We start from the raw sequence: 17,735 nt of genomic DNA on the forward strand, positions 1-17,735 counted from the left end.
GGAATTATTTCTCCTGCAAACTGAGACAGCTTGCCTAACTCCAACGACCATTGAACCTTGGTGTCTTCGTCTTCTGAAGCTCTATCTACTATGTTGTGAAAAGACATAAAAACATTACATAGGAACCGCATCAACTCGGCCGACTTCGACTCATGCATGGGAACCGGTCAATATACACAGGAAAGTACATAAACCTAGGATAAGATAGTACATTATCAACAGAATTATTTGCAAGCTCTGTGTTCTCAACTATTACATCGGTCCCCTCGGCTTCTCCCACAACAGATTTGGTTCAAAAGGTATTCACAATGTTTTCGAAACAACCCACTCTACATGTATCGCCTCATCAAACTTGACTGATCGAAAAACCAAGAAGATAGGTGTAGACAAAGCTGTAACTAGGCCATCAAAAAAGAAAGAGACAACTATAATATATAATTCAATATCATTTTATCAAAGCAGGACTAAAAACAAGGAACCCAATAAAAAATGAGAAAGGGAAGCTGGAATACAAGGGGAAAAGACAGCAGCTGGAGGGTGCAGATGTCGATCATCATGATGAGACCTCCGAATCTGTAGTAAGTTTGTGATTTGCAGAAATGGAACCGGCAGCACTTGAAGGATGGTCTGCGACGATTTCTCTCCGAGATGCTTCCCAGAGTTGCTGCTCTATCCCCAGCTTTCTCAGCTCTATTAATCCCCTTTCAACTGCAAACAGGAACCTCGTTCAACATCCACTCTATCTCTTGACCAGCATTTCAATCTCACACCTTTATTTTTTCCCCTTTTGGTACTAAACATTTCAAACTTGCAGATACACTTCTAAAGAACTCGGGGTGGGGGGTATTTGTCAAATATATAATTCCCACTTAAAACTATTATGATGTGCAGATGATATATTATTTTCACACTTACACTATCATGATGTCCAGATGATTCCACATTCTTAATGATATGAAAATTGCATGGAGGGAGGCGAGAGGAGAGAAGGCTTGAGCATTACCATCCACCGCATCATGTGAAGCGGGCGACTGCCCACTGCGACTAATCCAATATTGAAATCTCTCTTCTGCAATATCCTCTTCAACGCCATGTATCATTGCTCTTTTCCAGAAATACGTCAGCCAAGCCTACGTATGTAATAGTTCAACGAAATATTAACGATGATCAGTCCTTGCTCTATGCAAAATTGACCACGTGTGAACACGGAAAAAGAAAAATTGGCACTATTTCACAGGCACGTCTCAGAAAAGCACTGATGTCAAGGAATTAGATTTCTCCGTAACACAACACACAAAAACGTCATTAAGATGACATTGGGAGAAAGACAGCCGAATTTATCCATCGTCGCAATACAATAAGACAGGAGGCCTTACAAGCAACTTCATTAAAATTACGATTTCCATGATATAAGCAACTTTGCGGAAAAAGGCCTACCTCTTTGAACAGAACATCCTCAGCCTCCTGAGCACTTAGCTCTGCAAAGAAGGAATAAGAAAATCAATACCTTGCAATATCAAATCAGGCATAACATTATCCAGTGATCAGTTAATCATCTCACCGAATGCCTCCATATATTTCGGTTCACCAGGCAACTTCGAATCTGACAAAGCACATATATATCAATGTAAGTATGGAGGTAACTGTTAAGTCATTCCATCAAGGAAAAAAAATTAAATAAAAAAACTGAAAATGCATAAAAGTATTAAGAAAGAGGAGCTAGAGTAACTGGCAATGAGTAAATACACTTGCCCTTAGAGAGGGATTAAATAAAAAAAAATTGACATTTAGCCTGGTGGAATGTTCTTCCAAGATAGTCAGACGATGCAGAGTCAAACACTTAAAGAAATTTTCAAAAGAATAGTACATTACATATCATACCAGATCGAACCAAATTTGGTCGTTTGTGCTGCGCCAGTGCAAGAACAGCAGCATCCTCAACCTTGAAAAAGCAAAGTAACAGAAAAAATAAATTGTGTCATACATATGCTAAGCATTTATGAACTTCATTACCAAGTTTCTCACTGTATTTTAGCATTGAATGCATGCGATTAGATATCAGACCTGCAATTCTACACAAAACAGACATAATGACCATCATTTTTTTTTAATATAAATTTTAATATTTAGAACTCCGAATGAGCAAACTAAAATGGAATTACTACAAATCAATCTGCTGTAGAATAACTGGCCCTATTCCAGAAATGCAGGAGAGAACCTTCAAGGAAGCTAGCTCGCGTAAACCCATCTCAACAGAAAGCATACTCTCAATATTCCCTTCTCCTGTTAGATCTCCCAAATCCCGAGCCAGCTTGCTCCTATCCATGTCATCGCCACCTTCCATGACCAAGGACACAGAATGTTTAAGCATATGCAATGAGCTAAAATCTTGTAACAACCTGGGGTTGCAGGATATAGATTTTGCAGGAAAACTAACCTTTCCATGACTCCTCCTTAGCTTTTTGACCAGCAGAAATGACGACTTCAAATGGAAGAGGTGCTAGAGATGACCAATGCTCGTGTTTTGATAAAGCTATATCAGCACAAATACCTATAATGCAATAGATCTATGATAAAGCACCTCAGATGTGATTATTAAAGTAATAATTGAATGCAAAGATTACTATGTATATGCTGAGAGTTTGACCTATACATAGACCTGAACCTTGAAAAGTAGGACTCTGGTTTGCATCGTGATTACAAGAAATTCATAATGGGACCACAGGGGCCGGCCTAAATAACTTCTCAATGCAGAGGATAATGTATTGGGAATGTCTAGAGATTTCCTAACGGCAGTCACAATTTTCACACTTAAAGGATCACATCTGTGGCAATTTATTATGTCACTAGAAATTTAATTGTGATGCAGCTATTATAGGGTATATTTTATTATAAATATCATCATGCACTTAAAAGGAAAATCCTTCCTTTCTTTTTTAGTTAGTAAACAAGGTCATTTCCCCCAATGCAAAGCAAGCCTTTCCACTGTAAAAGAAGAATATATTGCAGTAAGATCAATTACCATGCTCCACAGCTCAGCCCCAAAATTGATCAAACCAACATCCCAAAAAAATATTTTCTTATCCTATAATAACCAAGGGCATTTCCTGAAATGCAAAAGCGAGCTTTTCTATTATGATAGGAAAAGATATTGCAGTAAAGATCAATTACCATGCTCTACCGCCAAACCCCAATATCTAGCAAGCCAACATCTCTTCAGGACAACTTCCTCCTGAATAACACGTAAATGCAATTAAGGTCTGGATGTCACATTACCCAACCTTTTTGTTTCTGGGCTAAGCATAACATCTATCAACATGAACTTTTTCAAGGGATACCATTTCTTCCTGGGTCAAAATCATTCTCTGCGTCATTACACGTAGAGCCTTTGCTTCAGATTCTGCTTCTTGGAGTTGGTCAATAGCTGTTGCTGCATCATCTTTTAAATTCTGTATAAATAATTACAGCCATTATGACATGACCAATTTAGAACCAACCAGCAGATTGAGGAGAATATTGATATTAAGGATGCCAAACTCTACCTCCATCTCGGTACGAAGTGCTGCAATTTCCTCATCTCTCCCACCCTTGGTCTGTTTTGCAGCCTTCAGTGCAGCCTGTGAAAGAATTTTCATGGATCCAAGATGAAAACATCAAAAAAATGACCCAAATTAATAAAGACAGATATCATGCAGAAAGCTAGAAAGAAAAACAACAGGAGCATTGTGACCACAGTATAGGGCTGCTTTTACCTCTCTCTGCCGCAATGCTGCTTCTTTCCTGCAAATTATTTAGTACAAATTACCATAAGAACATAAAGTTTGAATGCAGCACAGTTTTGGTGACAAAGATGCCAAAATTAGCATAGCGGGAACCAACTTACCGGCTCAACAGTTTAGCTTCAAGAGACACACCTTCTCCTAAAGCGGCAACCTATGAACAATGAGGTTTTTTAGAAGTACACATTTGAGGCTGTTCAACCATGAAAAAAACATTTGCAGTTGACACGATATGGATCTATAGGGGGCAACAAGTGAGGGCTGAAGTGGGAATAAAGGGATTCCCATGTTAGTCCTCGCAGATCCCAAGGCCACGAATTAGAAGATAGAACTGTTTTGAGGCCACTTAATACTTGTAAAATGAGATGCCCCTATTTTCCGATATATATGTAACAAAATTTTCTTTCTTGACATATTATTATATAGAAAATGTCAAGTACCAAAGTAGCTGAGGCATATAATCCACCAATTTTTCTACTGGCACAGAACTGCTGCGCAAACATAGACCTAATAAAACTGAAACTCAAAATAACAAAACCTACTTGATGCATTCCAGCTAGCCAAATTGTAACCACTACATTCAATTATAAGAGAGTAAACATTGACATGCAGCATAAGTTATCAACCAAATTGAAGAAAGGGTTGACAAGTATAAATGACCTGTTTCTCAAGCTCTCTAGCTCTTGCCTCTGCTTCCTGCCGTCTTTCTTCCTCATGTCGGAGCTGCAAAAAGATATGGTTCTGAAATTTTACAACTTCATATTCTGGAAAAACATACAAACCATGACTTTTATTTTGAAAAGACAAACCTTGTCCAATATGATGTCATTTTCTTCTTGAAGCATATCAAGCTATAAAAGGGAAAGCATTTCAACTTCATCAGTCATGAGATGCTTAACAATATAATCATAAATCAAGAATATAATAAAATGTCACATGGATCTTTCCAGTGGCAGGAAGTGATGAGAAGAATATCATACTTCATCTTGAAGTGCAGAGGCTTCATGCTGATCTCCTTTGTCTTTTAAGTTAAGCGGTCCCACATCTGAAGGGAACCTGCAATAATTGTCAATAAGTCATCTGAGCACAAAAACATCCAACAAATATCTCATTATTAATTGAACTGGGTATGGATGAAAAAAAAGCAAGGGCGTAACTCGTCCTCGTCCTCTAGCTTTTACATCAATTTCATTCAAACATCAGCACGGGTTAGAATTTTTTATATTCTGATCATATTGGATTATTTATCTCTACAACAGCAAAGATTAATAACAGAATATGTTCTCTTTCTTGTAATAAAGGAGCCAGACTATGTACATTTCACGAGTCAAAAACAGTCAAACAAGAACTCTATGAACAATGGCAGGACCGGCCACCCAAGTATCAAGTGCATGAAATGATTTTTTTACCTTGTGTTATTCTCTCTAGTTTTTCTAGGAGGTTCGATGGGAGGAATAGAAACCGGCGTCCTCAACGTATTTTTGCTTGGCGGCACCAATGGGGTGGAGCGGACAGACATGGATGGTCTTCCGGCTGAGGTGGACCGAACCGAAGGAGCATGATCTACAAAGTTTCGACCTAACTAATTAAAAGTAGCAGAAATAGGATCAGAATTCTTCTTTTAGCAATAGAACAAGTGCTATGGGAATTAAACCGCCATATTTTCTCCGAAAAAGAACAATCCGGGATTGAATCAGACAAGATCATGAATGCCTTAGAAGCAAAAAGAATCGAAACTCGGATCAAATCGCGTGTCCCTCCCACCCAGGCCCTGCTACTAGACAATGGGCAGCCATATCTACCCAACTTCTAATATACTAGAGAAGCGATGATCAGTAGATCTAGCTAGACTAGAGTAAGAATTCAAAGGCAAGGCATGCAGACAAGATTACCGCAGGCGAAGGAGATCGGTTGGGCCGGCCGAGGGAAATGGCGGGCAGACCAGTGCTGCTTGCAGAGTTGCTATTGAGGCCGGAAGGATGATGGGCAGCAGCAGCAGGAGGAGGTGGAGGTGCAGCGAATCTGAAGCCCAAGTCGTCGTCGTCTTCATCCTCATCGGCGGTCTGGGAGGCCATGACTTGAGCGAGGCGCTGGGCAGCGGCCTTGGCGGCGACGTTCTGGGTGCGCTTGATGGTGGACAGGCCGTGGGGGAGGCGGGCGTGGGGATGTGCGGGTGACATCGCGGGGGAGGAGGAGCCGGTGCTGCTGGAGCCACCGCTCCACTGCCGGGAATACACCGGGCTGCCGGTTCTCCTCCGATCCATCTCTGATCTTCAGCTTTAATAGCTGGGGGTGGAGTGGAAGGAGGTGAAGCAACGTCGGACTATCCGGGGAGCGAGATTTCCTCCAGGAAATCGACGGGGGAAGTTCGGCCGGATGCTCCGCCGGATGCCCCGGAGATGGAGGAGATAGAGAGAGAGAGAGAAAGAGAGAGGGGTCCGACTTGAGTCCCGCCGTCGTCTGGGTCCGCGCGTGTCTGAGCTAAGCTGACACGATGATGCCCGCAATTGAAAGTGGAAAGAAGGAAAAGTAAAGAAGGAAGCGACGGTCGCTGCCCACTCGGTAACGTAAATACATGGAAGTGGGATTGGTTCATACGGTTCAGTTCGCCAAGCTAAAGCTTTTGATTTCGAATCGTACTGGTATAGAGCAAATTGTGATTGATAGAGTTCCCGACCCGTTTGAACCTCAATTAATTTTCGAGTATCAAATATCATAGATATGAAAAAAGAACGTTATAAATAACTATTAGTCAAGTCAAGTCAACTCTAATATCTTGTTTCGCATACTGTACCAATTTATTTATGTAGTATATAATTTATATATATAAGTAAAATATATATATATATAAATAAAATTGACTCCTAAAAAGTAACTTATAGGGTTAAATTTAATAGGGTTAGAATCTATATCTATCTATATATATATATATAAGTAAAATTGACTCCTAAAAGTAATTAATAAGGTTAAATTCAATAAGGTTAGAATCGCAATTTGCTTTATCAATAAACAATTTTTGTAAACTTTCTTATGTTATTATAAAATTTGAGGAGAATTAAAAAAAATTATATTTTCCTATTTCTTTAGCCACTATATTTGGTATAATATATGTCCGAAATACAATATATAATATATATATATATAAGTAAAATTGACACCTAAAAACAATTAATAGGGTTAAAATCGTCAATTTGTTTTATCAATAACAATTTTTGTAAACTTTCTTATGTTACTATAAATTTTGAGGATAATTAAAAAAATTTATATTTTTCTATTTCTTTAGCTACTATATTTGATCAAATATAGTCTGAAATACGATATATAATCTATATATCTATATATACAAGTAAAATTGACTCCTAAAAGCACTTAATAAAGTTAAATTCAACAGGGTTAAAATCTATATCTATCTATCTATATATATAAGTAAAATCTATATCTATCTATATATATAAGTAAAATTGATTCCTAAAAGTAACTAATAGGGTTAAATTAAATAGGGTTAGGATCTATATCTATATATTGAAGTAAAATTGACTCTTAAAAGCAATTAATAGGGATAAAATCAATAGGATTAGAATCATATATTTGCTTTATCGATAAATAATTTTTGTAAACACTCTTATGTTATATATATATATATATATATATAATTGACTCCTAAAAGCAATTAATAGGGTTAAAATCGTCAATTTGCTTTATCGATAAATAATTTTTGTAAACTTTCTTATGTTTTTATAAAATTTGAGGAGAAATAAGAAAAAAATTATATTTTTATATTTCTTTAGCCACTATATTTGGTATAATATACATCAGAAATGCGATATATAATCCATATATATAAGTAAAATTGACTCATAAAAGCAATTAATATGGTTAAATTCAATAGGGTTAGAATCGTCAATTTGCTTTATCGATAAACAATTTCTATGAACTTTCTTATGTTATTATAAAATTTGAGGAGAATTAAAAAATATATATATTTTCTAATTCTTTAGCCACTATATTTGGTATACGACCGAAATATGATATATAATTTACAAACTTATATATTAATTATAGTGTCTATTCATAAAGGTTATCGCCAGAATATAAAGTAGCAAATGCTGGTTTCTCGTATTGTAAACTAGGAGGTGTAGGTCTAGGGTAGTAGTTTTTTTTTTTAAATTTTGCCCGGGTTATATCTTCGTATCTTGTTTATGTTTGAGCTTTCTTTATTCATTTCCCTAAACTGATCAAGTAATTTTTCAATTTCATCTTCATATTCTCGAATGAAAAGAATAAATACTTCTATTATCTAAACTAGCGCTAGATTTTTGACGAGAGAGTTTTTTGAATAGGGTAGACATCTTAATTTTTTTTACAAAATCTTGTGTGAATTAAAGAAAGTAAGTTTATAAGTGCTTTTACGTATTGTGCGGTCGCTACTGACCAACGGTCTCACTGTCTCTCCCTGGGACTTATTGTTGGGACCACGCTATCTAGCAAAACACTTTCAAAGCACCTAAGTTTATTCTTACTTACTGTAATTTTCACATTATCTTGTAGATTGAAATTAAAATATCATATAATATCCCTTTCATTCTCCTCGAAAATTTTACGAACATATTTTATCATGCAAGTTATTTATTTTAAAATATCATACAATATCCATTTCATTCTCCCGACACAATGGGTTGCTATTGAACTTGTGGCTCGACCTATATTTGTCAGTAATTTGGTTGGTAGAGTTGGCCGGTCCATAGCTTGTGACACCGATGGAGCCACTACTAAGTGGAGCGACACATAAGGCATACAGGTCAATTGCTGCTCCAGTGGATTCCACCAACAACTCAAGAATCCAAGTTGAGATGTTTGAGCAGCATAATTTAAAGCCGCACTATTGGATGAACTCCATGCTTCAATGACCTTGGTGGTAACCAATGGTCTCTGACCATGCATCATCTATTCCATTATTTGAACCAAGTACTCCATGCCTTTCTTCTCTTCAACCTTCTCGATTGGCTCGCTTCGTTTTCCACGAGCAACTTCTTGGTTGTACAGCCTTTTGTTGATGGAGAGCACTTCATTCCCATGCCTATCCAGCCTTCTTGTATGGTCTCCATAGTAAGCCGATCAATGGCGCCATCACTAGGGCTCTCGTTCCCATCATCAAGAGAATTCTCACTGTTGCGATCTTGATGCAACATCTCTGCACATTTTCTTCTGGCACAAGTCAATACGGGCATATATCACTCTACGGGGGGTCCCACCGGGCGTGCAAGAAATTGTCTCGCTCGGATTCGCACGAGCACCTCTCTAACCTCTACGTGTCGGTTTAATTTGTTAGGCATGCCAGACCGCTGTCCCAAGGATATCATCGCGAAACACCAGCTGTCCTCACCAATTCGACGCGCAGCTCATAAATCCCGAAAGCTCGAAGGGTCAACTGGGTTTTGAAGGTGACATCAATCAGATGGTCGCAAATTTCTCAGATTAAGTTTCAGTTTGAGGACTTAGTCGCTTCGATTCTCCCAAGTATACGCTCAGTAAATGCCCAAATTGATCGATTAGATGGTCCAGAAGGCAGTCTTAAGAACGTTATAGCCACGAAACCCGAAAGAATTGCAATTGCGTGAATCTCGGCTAGAGGTATCCGATAGGAACTGCTCTTGGCCTAGAAGCCTAAGCTCGGGTGGATGCCATGCCCTTGCCCGAAAGCTCCAATAGGGGTAGATGGATAGGGTGTCAATGGATCGACTTAGTGTGAAAATTAAGGAAGTGTGTGAAAGTAGGTGCAAGAAAAATAAATGTGCATGAAGGTAAAGATAAAAAGAAAGGCGCAATAGATTGATTTGCCGAAGGGAGCTTTACAATAGTAGAATATTTGGGTACTAATAGGCCTACCACTTAGAGTGTCGCCCAAGACATCGAAACTCGGAGATGTTTAACAAAATAAACGACTAGCCAATTAAGGAAATCCTAGATTATGGAATATATCTTCAATTTATTTAGCAACTATACTAATATCCTAATTAACTAATCAAAGAAATGGAAATGAAATCAACCCAAAGTGACGTCCTTGCATGTCCAGCAACATGCAAAATATTCTCCTTACTTTGCTGCATGGATATCTTCCTCGCGTGGGAACTCTCTAACCATTATGGAAGTCAACCAATTTTTTCTTGAAATGTGCTCTAGCAATCTTCCTTTCCCATCCTTGTAGATTCCAAAACATCCCTACATGGGAGCAATTTGCAACTTCCATCCACACAAGACCAACCCACACACGGCTATCCAAAATGGGTGTTGCCACGATTTCGGGTTGACCCGGCCTTTGAGCTTCAATTTTGGGTTGCTAGCCTTGCTTGGCCTCTATTTATGGACCGTCCTCGTGGACTTTATACTCTTAAGCCCATATTATCCGTAAACTGTGGAAAATGGGTGTAAACAATTCTTTTTACTAATAAAGCAAAAGCAAATAAGTGATTAATATCCTTCTTTAATATTTCTTTATATATATATATATTTAATTACAATAATAATTATATTTATTTACTTTCTATATAGTATATGAATTCACAAGTCTGAGGCTGGCCTAATTTCAAATACCCCCTTGATGTTGTGTTAATCTACCTCTTTATTTTATTTTATTATATTCTTTATAAAAAGAAAGAAATGGACAAAATTCACAATTTGTCTCTCAAGAACTTTCTTCTTGAAAGATTTTTCATATACAATTTGGTCCCGTCGATTGAAATCTTAGTGCAAATTGGTCCTTCTTTTCAAGTTTTGAGCTGGTCCTTTATGGAAAAAGATGACGTGGCTCATTATATTTGGCCTGTTAATAGTCGTCATAACCAATAGGATTCGAAAAAAGACGTCATTGTTTCTAATTAATTTCTTCTTAAATTCAAAATAATATATCTATTTCCTTTTAGGGGTGGCAGACTGGGGGTCTTCCCAACCCATCGTTGGCCTAACTTAGGGGAAGTCGCTGGGAGGAGGGCCCCCTATGTGGCCCTCATCCCCTCTCTCCTTTGCCATCACCTGTTTCTGTCTTGGTTCTCCCTACTAGAAGAAAGAGACAGGATGACCCCCTGAGCTCCAATTTTAGGATGGCAATGGGTTTGTATAAACGGGTATTTTAGCCGTTTCAAACCTTGATAGGTCATTAAAGAATTTTACTTGTTGGGTCATGAGTAAAACTTGAAAAGTTGAAGTCAAAATCCTGTAAGGTTTGGGAATGGTTCAGAATGTTCCCCAGAAACCCATCCCAAATCCATTAACCTGAAACTTACCAAGATAGCATTCATGCTATTTCATATTTACAAGATAAACTTGCCTTGTTTTTCTATTTCTCCTTATTCCATTAAGGTTCCACTTCTATCGTTCGCAGCACTAGTCTCCAATTCCATCGTTCTCCTTATTTCATTGTTATAGTTGCTGCAGTGTTGGAACACTTTAATGCACTGGAAGAAAATGTGAAAGTTGATCTGAAGAGTGTTAATTGTGATTATTTTTCTCAAATAGCTACTCGAATGGAATTTATATTTTGTGTTTGAAGACTTTTTGTAATTTTAGACTATTTTGTAAAACTTTCGATAAGTTTGTCGAATTTTTTTCATAGATAGATTTTACTAATGGATTTGGGAATGGTATTGATTAATTTTTCTTAATGGGTACTGGTTTAGTATGGAACTTGCAATCTTATGCCCTCCCCAGTGCCATCCCTACCAATTTCAAAAAAAAAAAGTTTTTTGAATTGTTTTAAAGATAATAATTAAGGTAAAAAAATGATTTTTTTGGATCCTTTATAACTAGCATGGCACTTAACATGCCAAATGAGCAAATAACGGGTTATGTAATCTTTTTCCGTCAAGGACCTACTCAAACCTTGAACAGAAGAACCAATTTGTACTAACGTTTCAACCGATGGGACCAAATTGTATATGAAAAATCTTTCAGGGATTAGGTTTTAGAGAGACAAAACTTTCAGGGACAACATTGTGAAATTTGTCGAAAGAATGCACCATAACAGAAGTGAAGCAGCGAGCAGAATCCAATTCTCCCATTGCCGGGAAGGAAGAGCAGAGGCATAGCAGAGCAGATCCCAGATCGCTGGCATTTCAGCTCCGGTAAGATTCCGTCTCCGACTATCGTTCTGCCTTCTTCTTATGCTCTCTCTCTCTCTGCGCCTTTGGCTTGGGTTGGGTTTCCGATCATTGTGCTCTCGCTCTCCGTCGAAGCTCGCCATCAGCACATTGAACATTCTGAGTTGGCTCGCTCATGTACATCTACACCACTGCTTAATTCCTAAAGCATATTAACAACGAAAGTAGAAATTTATAGCTGGGGTCATCTTCTTATAGAGCACCGGTGATTTTCCCTCCCAGTTTGACGGATTGGATTGCTCATTTACATCCCTATGTGTATGTATGTTTTGGGAGAAGTGTCTGAAAGCAAACAAGAATCGGTAAAACTACAATCCACATTAGATGGATGCATACAGACATACCTCTGTAAATCTGTTTGTGGTTGGAAAAAAGAAGAAGAAGAAATTCAAAGGTAGAGCTTTAATGGTCTCTCGTAGAAGAATATAACAGTCGCCGCAGAAGTATTTATCGATTCCCGGGGGAAATACGTTGGTCTAGCAGAAACTGTTAGTGGGTTTAAATTGATCCTTTCCGGAGAATTAGATGGTCATCCTCAACAAGCCTTTTATTTGGTAGTTAACATGGCTGACAATCGACTGCTTTATTATCGAAACGGAGGATTAAGCTACTGAAGTGAATATAGATTCAGTTCCTTTGTTGCCTTCAATTGCCTTCTAACATTTAGTTCCAATGCGTGTTGAGTGATCAGTTTGGAGCCAATAATTTAGTTCCAATGCGTTATTATCGAAACAAAGGGTTAAGCTATCCAGTGTAGTTACTGAAGTGAATGTAGATTCAGTTCCTTTGTTGGCTTTCAATAGCGTTCTGACATTTAAATCAGAATGTATAAAAAAGATTGCCAATAATTTGGATAGAGTACATGTAAATCTTGGAGTTTCTTTACTCTGTAAAGGTCTTCTTTTGTTTCTTTTTCCACCGTTTTCCTGGTCATCCTGCTGATGTTCTTTTCACAAATGCAGGACTAGCTGTCTCTTTCTCGTAATTTCTTTAGAAATTTGTGGAGAATTTTTGGCATCCATGAAATCTCTGACAAATCTTTGAAGGTTGCCTACCACATGCTGAGAATTTAAAGCAAAGGTCTGAGTGTCTCTCCAAATCCGGTAACAAAAGGTAGTTTCAGTCATGTAAAGTGCTTAATTTTGAGCTATGAAAACGAAAGAATATAGTATCATTTATGCTATGGCTACTGAGATGCATGGATCAAAATTTCAATTCATACTTCCCTGCACCGTGTCAATCTCTATACAGTAAATGCCTATTTTGCAAGAAATTGCCGGAAATCTTTTTTTTTGTAAACATCTATTTTCTAAGGAGATAAACATAGTTTTCTTCTTCATAGTTCAGTTGCGTTTTGTGTTCAACAGCTACATGAATCGTTGAGTTGTAGCAAATACTGCTTGTAATCTTGCAGATAATATTGATCAGCATGGTTAGTGAGAGGAAGAAAAAGAAAGATTAAATGATCATCCATTGGGTTCAGGAATGGCTTTTTTACTGTTCAATTATGTGGATCCTTGCTTAGAGTAATATTAGCAAGGACAAATGAAATGATGTTTTATCTAGTAATTTCTTAGCACATGCAGTTTGTATGATAGATTTTTTTTCCTTCTTTTTCTGGTAAGAAAATAGAGAAGAACAACAAACGTGAGAGTATGTGAAGTGAGCCTACTCTCCTTCACCTTCTCCTTCTTCTGCATCTTCTCCTCCTTCTTCTTGGTAGAGAGAGGGGAAGTAAGAGAAATGAAGATACTGAAGCTGGGTTTGTTGCTCGCCCTTGCCTCTGGGGTCGTCGCCCTCCTCATCTATATCGTCGGCGTCTCCTCCCTCTGTATCTCTTCTCCCCTCACTTCTCGTCTCCTGTCCTTCTGTACTTCTCATGCTTCCAGTTTTACTGAATGCCTACTTTTGATCTTCTAATGATGCAGACCAATTCCCTAGGCTCTCAGATGAAGATTTCGAAGCTTTGCAATCTCTGCAGAGCAGTTTCCAGAAGTGCGTGGTCAGTTCCTCTCACCTCTTTTTTCCCAAAGAAAAATGCTTTATTAATTTGCATTTTCTTTTCAATCTTTGGTTCAACTATTCACCCTACCCTCACACTCAACGAGACTATGAAGATGCACCAGGAATTTTTCTGCTGGTGAAACTGTTACGGCTTTATGCTCATTGACACCGTAATTGCCTCTTGGTTAGTGCAGAGTGCAAATGGGTTGGGTTTACAAGCTTCTTCCGGGAAGGATGTTTGCCAAGTCACTATCAACTTTCCCAGCAACACTGTCTCTAAATGGGTAAGTCTGATTCTTTAAAACTCCCTGTCAATGTGCCATGAAGTTAATTTTCTTATGAAATTTCTACTGTCAACAGAAAGATCCTAAAACTGGAGAACTTGAAGGTCTGTCCTTTGATTTCAATCTCTGTGAAGCTGTAGCCACATGGGAACAGGTGACCTTGCTTCTTGCCAACCAAGACAACTGCTTTCTATTTTCTTTGTTGAAGTCCTGCAAGCTTCGCTCATTGAAACACGGAGAGAAATGTGTTGTATAATTGATTTATTATTCAGTGAGTTGATTGCACAGGTAAGAAACAGCACCACAATACTGACCAAGGAATTCATTGATGCTCTACCAAATGGATGGGAGGACTATGCCTGGCGCCGCATTAACAAAGGGATACTCCTGTGAGTCCTATACTGCAGTGTCCTGCTATTGCTGGCATATTATGAATTCAGCGTGCATTTTCTTTATCCTCAACCAAATTTTTTGAAGAAGCTCCATTTCTGCTTGGATTTCTTTCGGGAACTTGAGTCTATTTACCAGAAAAAATCATGTCTGTAGCTAACTGGTGACAAAAAATTTGCATTTGTAGCAACAATTGCAAGAACAGGACTTTATGCATGGAGAAACTCTCTTTGGTCCTTCCTGAAATACCGCCATATTATCCACGACAATTTGACCGCTGTGCTGTCATAGGCAATTCAGGAGATCTTTTGAAAACAAAGTTTGGGAAGGAGATAGATGGCTATGATGTCGTTATCAGAGAAAATGGTGCCCCTATCCAGGTCGACGCTGTCTAGATGGCGATTACCTCTTAAATAATTGCCGGAGTTTTTCTCTGATAAACATTTTATCCTTTGTGGTGCCAGAACTATACAGATTTTGTAGGGAGGAAAAGTACATTCCGCCTCCTCAATAGGGGATCCGCAAAAGCTTTAGATAAAGTTGTGGAACTAGATGGTATGAGTTGCATTTCTCACTTGCTATCATTCTGGCTTGTTTCATGAATTTATTTCAATTTGAAAGTGTACTAAATACACAAACTGCAGAAACAAGGAAGGAGGTCCTCATTGTCAAAACAACCATACATGACATCATGAACAAGATGATACGGGTGCGTGAATCCCCCTTATGCGTGTTAGCTTCCAGTGATGAGATTTTAGCCAAAAATTTTAGATTGTTAATTAGTGGCAATGAATAATTATGTCGTAAGCTTAAATTTGCCTTTGTCATTAAATCGTCGTGCTATGGATAATGCTGAATAATCTTTTTGGGGTTTGTTGTGAGAAAGTTGGCAGCAACACTAACCTGGACTAAATTAGGTCATACTTAATGGTTGCCTCCGTATTAATCCCACTGAAACACTGAACCAAAGAAAAGGGAAAAGGAAAAAGACACAAGCTGCCAAATATTATTTCTATTCGTAAATAATATTTATTATCCCCACAATCAGATTAAAAATTCATCCCCTGCTTTATGAAATTATGCCTCATGACAGATGTGCTATGCATCCCATTTTCTCATTGGTTGTCATTTATTTGCAGGAAATTCCAATAAAGAATCCTGTATATCTTATGTTAGGTACATCCTTTGGATCAGCAGCCAAAGGAACTGGGCTGAAGGCTCTAGAATTTGCTCTTTCGATTTGTGAATCGGTTGATATGTATGGCTTCACTGTGGATCCTGGCTATAAGGAATGGTATGAATGTATGCCATTTATTTTAGATATTAAGAGGATATTTTGATGCACTTGCTTTTTTCTTTCTCAGATGTATGAAAATTGCTGCATTTCCCGTTCAAGTAACCTTATAAATTATCATGGCAGGACTAGATACTTTTCAGAATCTCGGAAAGGTCATACACCTCTACATGGAAGGACTTATTACCAGATGATGGAGTGTTTGGGGGTATGCCTAAAATTTCTTGTCCTAGTTCATTGATCCTAATGCGTTGAAGTTGTAGCTCTTGCATTAATTATGTAAGCAATCATGTTTGGTCTGATAACTTGTGAGTTTTTCTTTTTGCATTGCACCCATTGCCATTGCAAATCATTCAGCTTGATACTTGACCTTTTCATCTCTTGATATTCAATTATTGATAGATCAATGTGTCCTCTGATCATATACCCATCATATATCTCATCAGAGTACATCATTTTTCGTTTTTTTCAGCTTTCATAGATCTGGAACTCTGGGTCTTATTTGGTTATCGTATGTGGACCAACATTTTTTTTAATGTCCTTTTCATTTTATCTTTTAAAGCTTATCAAAATACATTCTCCAATGCGAGCTGATCTGAACCGGGTTGTGAAGTGGTTGCCAAGCCGGGAAACGATAAGAGCCGCCAGAGTGGCATCAGAGAAAATACTGAGGTAACTGGTTATCTTTTCCCACATGATTTTCATTTGATGAGTCTCATTACCATGAATGCATTTTAATCTCTGTACGGATAGCCATCAAAGATGCATTGACTCAGACCCATCCTGGTATGGTGTAGAAGCTTCAGTTATTACAAGATAACTCCAGGCTCATATGCACATGTTTTGAGTTATGGCTTTTGGGGTGCACTGACTCCTCACAGTGCCGGAGCATATCAGTTTCCACTATCATAGTGAATGAAAAGGTGTCATGATGGACACTATGTTCCATGAGATTCTGGATGACTTTGCGTAGACTGATCCTTTTGTTTGCATTCTTTTGTTTGTGTACGTAGGAGAGTAGGAGCAGCATCAGCAGATCCTCTCGGAGCATGTGCAATCATCAAGAAGCAAGTGAAAAAGAGCTCCGTGTCTCTATCAAGCCACAAAAGAGCAGTAATTGAGCACCAAAGATATGTGAGAGGTGCAACCATGTATCCACTGGAGCGCAGTCCCGGACATGGTCTCCTTTGCTCTGTCCCAGCTTGAGATGATCTCGAGGTTAGGAGTTGTCTTTGTCACTTTTGGATCAGTTCCTTAGAGCACACCGACAATAACCGGTGGATGCTATACTGGTGGAAGCTCTGGCTCTGGATCTGCTCAAGATTTTCTAGGGGACAACGACGATTTTGTTAAGGCCTTGTGTGATCTCCAGTTTCACATCCTTGTATCGTGTTCTTTCTTTTGTACTTTGGTTTTCCCCATTCTGCCAAAAGGCATTTATAGAGTTTTACAACGGAATAGTTTACCAAGTATATAAACGTTCGTTGCAGTGGCATATCTTTATTTTGATGAAGCTGCCCTGTTGATGTCATCACGAAGATTTCCGAATGTGACCTCTTATCAGTGTTCGGCCTAATGAAGACAATTGATCTGTAATCTAATTGTACAAGTACACGATTAGAATAGAAGATGAAGTATCTGTTGCGATGTAAAACGCCAAAAAGTTGTATGCAGATGAAAAGCTACCAAACAACGGAGTGGAGAGACCGGGGTGGGGGTGGTGGTGGTGGTCTGACGCTGGCTATCATCGCGGCGGAGGATGCTGGCAGGGTGGATGCCTCAATGGTGACCTCGACCGGGAGGTGTTAGACTAGGGTGAGCCACCACTGCT

The 17,735-nt window shown here is 38.4% G+C and overlaps 2 protein-coding genes across 5 annotated transcripts; one reads left to right on the forward strand and one right to left on the reverse strand.

Moving 5' to 3' along the window:
* Window positions 1–205: 205 nt before the first annotated feature.
* Window positions 206–6,363, reverse strand: LOC116211412 (coiled-coil domain-containing protein SCD2-like). 3 transcript variants are annotated; one of them, XM_031545780.1, is made up of 17 exons: window positions 5,672–6,363; window positions 5,189–5,361; window positions 4,760–4,835; window positions 4,589–4,630; window positions 4,440–4,502; window positions 3,884–3,933; window positions 3,753–3,780; window positions 3,543–3,617; window positions 3,339–3,449; window positions 3,172–3,232; window positions 2,438–2,551; window positions 2,219–2,337; window positions 1,882–1,942; window positions 1,562–1,603; window positions 1,438–1,478; window positions 1,004–1,130; window positions 206–708 (listed from the first exon to the last, which is right to left on the reverse strand). In XM_031545780.1, exons 1-17 carry the CDS (start codon window positions 6,041–6,043, stop codon window positions 554–556), a joined length of 1,710 nt encoding a protein of 569 aa, XP_031401640.1. In that variant the 5' UTR covers window positions 6,044–6,363; the 3' UTR covers window positions 206–553. The 3 variants fall into 3 exon arrangements, with proteins under 3 accessions (XP_031401640.1, XP_031401641.1, XP_031401642.1); XM_031545781.1 differs by having other exon boundaries at window positions 5,189–5,357; window positions 5,672–5,980; XM_031545782.1 differs by having other exon boundaries at window positions 5,189–5,342; window positions 5,672–5,884.
* Window positions 6,364–11,796: 5,433 nt separating this feature from the next.
* Window positions 11,797–17,435, forward strand: LOC116212399 (sialyltransferase-like protein 2). 2 transcript variants are annotated; one of them, XM_031546992.1, is made up of 14 exons: window positions 11,797–11,896; window positions 12,895–13,045; window positions 13,558–13,763; window positions 13,861–13,934; window positions 14,131–14,220; window positions 14,297–14,374; window positions 14,509–14,609; window positions 14,798–14,990; window positions 15,075–15,165; window positions 15,255–15,319; window positions 15,750–15,904; window positions 16,031–16,112; window positions 16,467–16,576; window positions 16,918–17,435. In XM_031546992.1, exons 3-14 carry the CDS (start codon window positions 13,676–13,678, stop codon window positions 17,108–17,110), a joined length of 1,320 nt encoding a protein of 439 aa, XP_031402852.1. In that variant the 5' UTR covers window positions 11,797–11,896; window positions 12,895–13,045; window positions 13,558–13,675; the 3' UTR covers window positions 17,111–17,435. The 2 variants fall into 2 exon arrangements, with proteins under 2 accessions (XP_031402852.1, XP_031402853.1); XM_031546993.1 differs by having other exon boundaries at window positions 13,565–13,763.
* Window positions 17,436–17,735: the final 300 nt, after the last annotated feature.

The sequence above is a fragment of the Punica granatum genome, chromosome 6 (genome assembly GCF_007655135.1).
Source record: "Punica granatum isolate Tunisia-2019 chromosome 6, ASM765513v2, whole genome shotgun sequence".
NCBI classification, from domain to species: domain Eukaryota; kingdom Viridiplantae; phylum Streptophyta; class Magnoliopsida; order Myrtales; family Lythraceae; genus Punica; species Punica granatum.